This window comes from Takifugu rubripes, chromosome 11 (genome assembly GCF_901000725.2).
Source record: "Takifugu rubripes chromosome 11, fTakRub1.2, whole genome shotgun sequence".
In the NCBI taxonomy this organism is placed as follows: domain Eukaryota; kingdom Metazoa; phylum Chordata; class Actinopteri; order Tetraodontiformes; family Tetraodontidae; genus Takifugu; species Takifugu rubripes.
The window spans coordinates 8711508-8721018 of record NC_042295.1 but is presented as its reverse complement, the minus strand read 5'-3'; the positions used below and the strand labels follow the sequence as shown (position 1 = coordinate 8721018).

Genomic DNA, 9511 nt, shown 5'->3' with positions numbered 1-9511 from the left:
TGTTTTTAGTCATTTTGGGCATTTTAAAAGTCTTTGTTTGTCTCTCCCTAGCGGTCAAAAGAGGAACTGTAGTTTTAGGCCAGAGAAGGTTGACATCTCGCCCAACAGCTCAGACTAACAATGCTATGGAGTGCAGAAATTGGGTGCAGGAGCATCACACGGCTAACAGAATAATCTGACATTCAGCCTGGTTTGGTGAGGCTCTCTGCTCTGTCTAAATCAATAGAAGAGGATACAAACCAGGCACCCGAGCAACGCCAGACTTCCTTCATGGCACATCTACCAAATACTCCACAGCTACAGCTATTCTGACCAAGTTGAAGCCCTCAAATAGATCTCAGATGTCCAGTAAATGACAATCTGCTAATACAGGCAGACAAGAGATCGGGGAGACCAATTAAACATGGATGACGAGCTAAAATATCATGTACCAATATTATTTCCATGCCATCAGTTTGAGCAATACATTGAATAAATACTGTAGTTTATTTTTTTATTTTTTTTAGCATGAAGTTGTACCTATCATGCTAACTTGATGTTAAAACATTAGTAACTTTTAATTAATCTGCTTGACTTGTAGATAAGGATTGCATGCTCATTAGCATTACCATTAAACCTCGGAGCAAACGTGGATTCAGCTGCAAGTGACATCTTCCATGCTGAATAGTCCATATTCGTCATTTCTCCATGTTGCATTTTCGGTTTTGGGAAGAAAGAAATTAAGACATCACTCAAATGTTGTAGATATGTTTAATCGGATTTGCAAATCTGGTGAATGCATTTAGCTCAAGAAGCCAACGCTTGCCAGACACCCTTTGTCAAGCGCTTAGTTACTGTTGTTAACATTTGTTTGGTTAGCAGGGTCGCTTGGTCCAACATATAAAAAGACACTTCTATGCATTTGCACATAAATGTGTTGTGCATTCCCCTGAAAGGGTTCAAATAGTTTTAGTTTATTTAGTGTAACCACACAAGAGAAGATACAGGGGATACAAATAATTGTATATGAAATTTAGCAGGTTCTATATGTATGTCTGTGGCCAAAAGTGGTACTGCAATGGCAGTACCACAGTACGTTCAAGATGCTTGAACGACACTTTTAATCCAAACATGTTTGTAGTAGAAGCTCAGTGGTATCTGGAAACCTGGACAATACAGACTTCATCGATTGGAGGAGGGGGAGCAACAGGCCAAAACACAAAATGGCATCAACGCAATCTATGGGCTGACACTTTGCTTTTAAAATGAAAAATATTCTGCCTGGGTTATTGTTGATATGAAATTAACATGATTCCTTAATGTCTGGTGACATATCAGGGCCATTCTATCATTACTTTGAATACATTGTGTACATATGGCTCCTTTAACTACCTTTTTAAAAAAAAGTTGAGGTGGTTGGAGCAAAACACAATAATATTAAGCAGATACGATACTAAAAAAACTACTGTTTTTAATTAATTATGCATCATAAACTAAATATATGTACACTCTTGTCAGGGTTTAAATATTACGCTGGGTTCTTTGTGTCTTAATGAAACCAATAAAATATTAATTTACACAGTGAACTTCTGAAGCAGCAAAACGACAAATAGAAACTGGTGATTGACGGCAGCCTTTCAAGGTGATCCACTCTGCAGAATCTTTTGTCCCTTAGGATTTTCTCCACATTATCCAGCACTCTGAGCAGTCAAAGCTTGCCACAACTGTCTTGCCTGATAATTTGTTTTGGCTCCACATTTGAAACAGTCCATTTTTTAAGAAATTAGCTTCTCTCCCTCTCTCCCTTGTTGGCTAATGGAACGCTGTATTATGTTCTGTATAAACAAACAGTCCTGGCCTGTGGAAGCGGTAAGATTCCTCACCACACTTGTCTGCGTCTGCTAAATGCCCCAGCGATGGTTTGCAAACTGTCACAAATCATTCTGAGATGCCTGACTCATAAAATCAGTTTCCATGAGTTCAGCACATCTAGGGGAAGAAGAAGAAAACAGACATTTGCAGGAGACAAACTTCCTCTTGCCCCCCCCCCCCCCCAGACAGAACAAACAAACTCCATTTAGAGCTGCCCATAGGAAGACTCAAAACACAACCTTCGACATTTGTGTCAAAACCAAGTTTCCACCGAGGGTTTAACTCAAGATAATTAACTCAGCATTTAACAAATCCAACTATCAATCCTTTACTATCTATTCACTCAAAGGCATTTTGGGATTTCTGCCCTTTGGGACAAAATGGAGAAGCAACTGATCAGGCTGCATCAAATCTGAGACGTTCCCCTCAACAGCGATCGGATCCAGGAAAACACATCTGTACTGTGGCTTTTTTCACCAATGGAGGATTTCCTGTTTATGCAGTTTCCTGATGCACAAACCTCAATTTACATCATTTAGTAGCTTTAAAATGCAAGAAAACATTTCATTGTATGAAATGCTAAGGAGAGCTGGCGCAGCAACCTGCAGCAGGAGAGAAATAATAATGTACACATGCTGTGAGACCCACTGCAATTACATTCAAGTGAGTACAGGGAGCTGAATGTCTGAAATTTCACTCGGCGAAATTGCACCAATCGGGTGCAGCAATCATTATTTATTTTCTCATCGACTGAATTTGAACTTAGATTTGCCTGGTGATAAAATACCAGAGAACGTCTATTTGAGTATGACGGAAGGAAAATGAAGAACCTTTTAGCGAGTGTGCAGGAAGCCGCATCATCAATTTAAATGAAACTTTAACTCTTTTCTGAGGGCAAAATCAAGGCAAACACCCAGTCGAGCTGAATGAAGCCTCAAGATTCACTGACAGAGAGTCATCGGGGCAAGTTGTTGAGCAACAGGCAAAATAATCTGATTGTTGAACGTGATATTTGGGCCTCAGGAGCCTGCACTCATCAGTTTGGACTGAAGTTACTCTGAAATATTTGATTCCTGAGTTGACTGGCCGTTGAAGGCTTGTTATTAATTAAATCAACTGCAGCACTGTACAGCACTTACAGATGACATGCTTAAATTATGCTTGTAAAAGCGGCAGCATTATCTCTGCTGAGTCTTCACAGATGACACATTTAAAACGTGACATGGCGACCGTCGTTGGCGCCAACGCTCTGCTGCGGTCGAGCTATTAGACCGACTTAGAGACACTCAACATGAATTCTTTTTACTTTTGAAATAACTTTTGAGAGTTAATGAGTTTTATTCTCAGCATTAATTCTTTTTTATTATTTCATGAGGATTATGTTGACACAGAAGTTCCAGATTAACTGTACACGTTACACAGAAACAAGACACATTAATCCTCCTGCACAGATGACAGTTATTTAGTGTGGAGAGGGAACACTGCACAACACTGGGAACAGAAGTATGCTAAAAATAAATAGTGTCCTTTACACAGACATTTAAAACTGTGTCTTTAGCACATCCTCCTCTCTTGCCTGTTTCTGGGAATGCTGGTCTCATGTTCATCTTCCTGGAGTCACTCATTGGTTACTAAAGTTTAATCAGATTTTCCTTCCAGCCTGCGACACAGGCGCCATTTACCTGGTCAACCTGAACTCAAGGGAAGGATAGCCTGAGCCAATGTTGGCTCTCACATGAAGTTGGCCATAGATCTGTTTATATGAGGACCAGAAAACATCAGCACCGATTTTCATAATGGAAGCCGTGGATTTGAAATTCCCAAAACCAACTGACAGAAAAGCAGAGGGCCCAGATGTTGTTTTAGCGAAGAGCTGTTGGTGACAAGGCTATGAATTAACTTTTGACATCCATTTAAAATTTGACATTTCAAAGACAATCATTACAACCACAAAGGCAAGGCACTGGCATGAAGTGTTTGTCTTTTCTTAAGGAATCAACCATCCAGACTCAACTTTACACTTAAAAAATACAATACTATTACAGAAGGAAGTGTAAAATGGACTGTAAAATTATTGTCTTTACAAAATCTATCATAGACTAATGGGATTACACCAATAAACGCATGACAGCAATTGCTAAAAAGACCAGTTTGTGCCATCAGCCCTCTACTATCTGGATTTTAATAACAGCATCAGTCTGTCAGTTGACTCACACTGGTGAAGCTGGTGAATCCCAGTTGTTTTTTTATTTTAGAATGCAATAAAATAAAATTTCAATGCAAAATGTAAATCTGACACACATGTCCTTTCTATTTTGGCAACCCAACTCAAACTAACATTCCCATTCCCATCTATCTTGTATGAATCTCTGTGTTGTCCAGTTTATTTGCTCTGGGCAAGTTCTGAAGCATCACGGTGTGTTTAGCCTCTTATCCAGATATGGCAGATTAACAGAAACCTACAGAAAACTCTTCTAAACACCAAAATAAAGTAAATGAATGCTTTAAAGTGACAAAATATTGTATAAACAGGAAACTATTGTGCAGTTGTCATTTTCTTTTTGGACATTATAATCATTGTTCTGCAGATTAGCTCCTAGATGATGCTCTGTCCACCACTGCCCTCCGGTAGATGGGACAGAAGTAGCCTTTCAGGTGGATGCGCACCTTGCTGTGCAACGAGGCGTAGATGAAGGGGTTGTAACATGCCGAGCTCATGGCCACGAGATGACAGCAGACCTGCAGGACATTGATGTACCGCTTGCCGATCATATGGAAGTCTGGGTCCAAGTCCAGCAACAGGTTCAGCACCTGCACGGCAACATGGAAAACCCTCCATCACACGCCGGAATGTTTTTATTTTGTTGATTTGTCCTATGTCAATCAAGAGTTTGATCTGCTGAACTGGATCCTCGTTATTACCCTTCACACTGCTGAGTCAAGTATGTCAAGCTCCTGGGATATTCACATCTTGAATTCCTCAAAACACACACGTTTTGATCAAATGTACATCAGCTAATGTTCATGCAAAAGCTTTTGGAGTTGCCAGAAAAGTGCTCCATAAATCATGTTTTCCCCAGTTAAAGTGCTCATTAAGGTATATTTTCTTTAAGTGGGTTATGAATGGTGTAATTTAGCACTGGCATTTTCAAGGTTTGGTGACCTTTACATTTAATAATGTATAAGAATAATGGTAAGATTATACCACTGATTAATAGAATGATTGCCTCTGTGTGATATTGGCCTACTTTGTAATATATAATTAGAAAGAAAATCAACACTGACTGCTGTCTCTCCTGAATTTGCTGATAAGTGAATTTGCAGTAGCAAAGCAAGTGGTGTGTTTGCCAAAAAACCTGGTTTTATGCTGTCCTTCATACAATTTTCTTGGTTAATAGGCCTCTGGAGACAGAATCTATCTTCCACAGGGTGTCCAAGAAGACATTTATATCTAATTTTATGTAGCTCTTTATCACATCCATTAAGAGTGCGCTGAAATCCTCATCTGTCAGACTTTTGCACGGCTCATTATGGATGTAATGTTGATTTTGCCAGGGGGGGAAAAAATTGATTCTGCTGATAATGATGCATCACAGCCAACACGTTGTGGTTGCCTGTGTTCAGAGAAAACCAGGTAAAACTCCGCTAAAATACTGTATGCCCGTTTTGTTTCAGTTTGGTCTGAAATGACTCACCTGCAGAGGTAACCAGCAAAGGGCAAACGCCAGCACGGAGGCAACTAGCAGAGAGAAGGTTCTCTTTCTCTTTTGGCTCCACTGCTGCTGGTTCCTGGAGGGCTCCCCAGGCACTGAGTAGCGTTTCAGGCTGATGGTAATGGCGCAGTAGGATATGCTGGCTGATAACAGCGGGACCATGTAGGAGGCTATGAGTATGAAGCAGGAATAAAGCAGCCTCAAATTGCTGTTTTTTGGCCAGAATTCCTCACACACCACCAGATCAATTCCACTGGGTCTCAGGTCCACGTAGAGAGTGTAAAAGGATGGTGGTGCAGCCAGGGCAAGAGATAAGAGCCAGATACCTAGGGCGACGGTGCCACAACCCCATGCAGTGATTCTTTTCCGCACAGGGTGAGCTGAAACAGAAAGAAAATATTTGACTACTTTAAACACATTCTATTTAGCATCAAATGTTTAAAAGTCTCTCATCTGAATATCCTACCTACAACCACATAGCGGTCCACGGCAATGGCTGTGAGTGAAAGCACTGAGGCAAACACCGTGGCACACTGTAGCAGGGGCACCATGTGACACATGGTCTTCCCAAAAGCCCAGCCATGGCTGTCGAACGCATAAGACACCGTCAGTGGAACACAACTCAAACACATCAGCAGGTCCCCAGCGGCTAAGTTACCGATGAAAAAGTTGGTGGCATTGTGGAGTTTTTTTTCCGCCAGAATGCAAACCAACAAGAAGGAGTTCCCCACGCCAGCCACCACCACTATGAGGCAGTAGAGAGGCAAGAAAATCGATTTGAAACGCAGGAGCAGCTCCATGCCGACAAACGTGTCCAGGGGGTCGCTCCGGTTGACTCCTTGGGTTTTGAGGTGCTCTAGTTTTTCCAGTCCCATTTCTTCAGTGGTGTTGCTGGTCAGAGTGAAATTCTCACCCACGATATCCATTCTTCCCCTGGTCAAACTTGAGGGAGAGCTTGAATTGAGCAGGAATGTATGTTAATACCCAACAATAACAACCATTTAAAAGCAAAATCCCTCACTCATCACTGCATTCTTTCTGTAAAGCCTTTCAAAATCGATATGAAATGGGATTAGCAGCCCTTGCAGATAAACCTGTGCGGGATTGACGTGGTTATATCTGTCAAGCTCCAGGCGGTGGAATTGTGCACCACCAGGGGGGAAATAAATGCAAAAATAAAAGCGCCTCACCTTCTTCAAATCAGTTGTGGATGAAAAAGACTCGATTATAAGGTTTGTTTTAAGATGAAAGAGAGAAGGTGTCTCATGAAAGCAGATGTTGTGGGAGTGGACTGCTACTGTATAGTTGTGAAATATGACGGTGGGTGTTTCAACACCTGAGATAATCACAAATCCATACACAAGTTTTTAACGATTGCCTCATAAACCAAAATTATATTCTGCCGCCGCACAAAGAAAGCTGAAAAAGGTGGCAGCATCAGCACAGAGCTCACCTGGCAGAGCTGTAAAGGACAGCTCGAGCCATCCAACAATTCAGTGCAATCTTTTTGTGCCCAAGCACATGTTTCGGAGGAGATATAATCAAAAATATTTGGCATGCGAGTATTCTGTGCAATAAGACCAACACGCTGTCGCCTAGTTTGCATATCAACTGATCTCATAAGAAAATGAAAGAGCTGTTTTCATGCTGGTCAGGTTGGGCCTGAGGGTGTAAACATTCGTTTGAAAGTGATTCTTTTGGTTACAAGCTGCCGTCATCTAACAGGCTAATGTTATTAATGCTATGGAAAAATGCAGCAGGTATTATTCGATAAACACTCCACAAGCACGATTCTCCCCATGGTTCAATACGGAAAATATGATGAAATGTTTGTAAGTCTTGCTCAAACGATTATGCGGTAAACATCTGATACAGGAAAACATCTGATGAAGTTCAACAGGACATCTGGGTCAGCCGATTCCATCATTCTCATGCTTTTGTGGCCTGGATGACACTCATCCTTGCTTAGTAACACTGTTGCCATGGTCTTTACCGCAACCATCAGACCCTACAGTTAAGTTCCGAAGCGTGATGAGAATTGAGAACCCTCAAAATGCAAAACAGGAAGGAGATGTTCTCACCATGTGTCAGATTCTCCAGACTGCTCCCTACATTCCGAGGGAAATAGAAGTCAAATACGACCACAAGTAAAACCCATGTAGGAGGTTAAAGATGACCATGTGCAATTCTAATGAGGTGACTTGATGACATAGCTCATTCATTTAATTAGACTCTTAATACCATGTTTGATCTGTGGGGGTCTTAATGTTCATAAGCATATGCTGGAGCTTTTTGAGCCCCGTGCTTGTGATTTGAAGAATAAAAAAAGAAAAGAATGCAGAATAATTAACTGTTGAAGTTTTAGATGGAGTTAATTAAAACCGGCTGAAAAGACACCACTGAGGGAAATACCAAAATGAAAACAGCAAAGGCTTTAAGCTGTTTTTGTGTTGTGATTAACCGGTAAATGTCAGAAACATCAAACAAGATTTACATCATTTCACAGAAACATAACTTAAACACACCTTCACACAGGTCATGATTTATTTATTATGCCTTTGTGGAGATTATTCTGGATATATATTCACCATTACTACTTGTTTGATCAGATCTCATTAAGTTAAATGAATAAAGGAAATATGTTTCATTTAGGGCAAAGGTGGGCAATTACCTTTACCAGGGGGGCACATAAGCGACCAGGACTGTCAGAGGCTGCTCTGCACCATTTAATCACTTTAGAGAAAGTTTTAAATTGTGTAAAGCTGATCCCCTCTACGGGTAATGAATAGTGAAAATAAAATACTAAAACACATTGATTAATCACAAATAATGAAACCATTTTAAATAAAAGTGCATTTTTGCCAACCCAATTAAATATCTCCATAAAGTGCTGCTGCTGTGCTGCTTGTTGATTTATTAGCTCACCAGACTTTTTCATCAGTTTTTTTTTCTTGTTTAGTGGCAGAATTCTATTTTCTTTAGAGCTTTTATTGCTACAGCCATTTATTCCACTTTTTTGTGGGATATCGCGGAGCTTGTCTCGACTGCTGCATCCTTGCACGCAGAAAGCTTTTCTTTGCTTCGTCTGACACAATCCTGATCATGAAAGAGGCTCTAAAATGTAAACTGAACAAATGCTCTCACCTCAGTGTAGATTTAACACAACTTAAATCAGAAAGATACTCATTTAAATGATGCTCATCTCACTTGACCTTTACCCCATACAGTTTAGAAGTTGCCCATGTTGCTCTGTACTTTAGACTAAACAGCACCCTTAAAGTGGCTCGTCCCCATAATAAGATGATCAAACATGAGTTGAACAGTGTCTGTCTGATGGATTTGAGAGCTCAGACTAAACAAACCACCCCCCCAGGAGGAGGGTTTTCTTTGTTTTTTCAATGCCGATGTGCACATTCTGGACAGAGAGGCCAGATAGTGTCGAGAGAGGAGCCATCTCATACCAACACCACAAGCACCAGGCAGAGGTGGTAGAGCCGAGCAACTATTAGCCTCTTATACGTTCTGACTGTGTTTATAGCAGCTCTTTTATGACTCATGGTCATCATTCAGTGTAAATAAGAGACACTTTGGCCTCTGTAAGGTCTTAAAAAAACAGACCTCTTCCAAATTTATAGTGTATAATACAATTAAATTTATCTCCAGGTGCTTTCCAGAAGCCCTGAGTCTGATCCCCAACAAGCAACAGTGGCAGAAAATATCCCTTTTAACAGGAAGAAACATTCAGCCAGCCAAAAAGCCCTGCTGGACCACGTCAAACCCACTACAAAGATGGACCCAGATGCAGCTTCCTGCTGCAGCTTTAATAACCTGTGGAGCGGTTTACCCCAAGAAGGAGGGGATCTTTCGATCTCTGTGGCGTTCTTATAAATGATGCCTTCATCTTCTCTGATTTGCAGATATTTTGTTGATGGAATGAATCATGTACA

General features: G+C 40.8%; 1 protein-coding gene across 1 annotated transcript in view; it reads right to left on the bottom strand.

Annotated features, from left to right (window-relative positions):
• Positions 1–3199: 3199 nt before the first annotated feature.
• Positions 3200–9511, bottom strand: part of LOC101073225 (prolactin-releasing peptide receptor) — a 7159-nt gene continuing 847 nt past the window's right edge. The window contains exons 2-4 of the mRNA XM_003968440.2: positions 6031–6518; positions 5547–5944; positions 3200–4662 (exon numbers count right to left, since the gene is read on the bottom strand). Coding sequence (XP_003968489.1) covers positions 4441–4662; positions 5547–5944; positions 6031–6490 — 1080 coding nt within the window. The 5' untranslated portion in view covers positions 6491–6518 and the 3' untranslated portion in view covers positions 3200–4440. The remainder of the gene's footprint in view (positions 4663–5546; positions 5945–6030; positions 6519–9511) is intronic.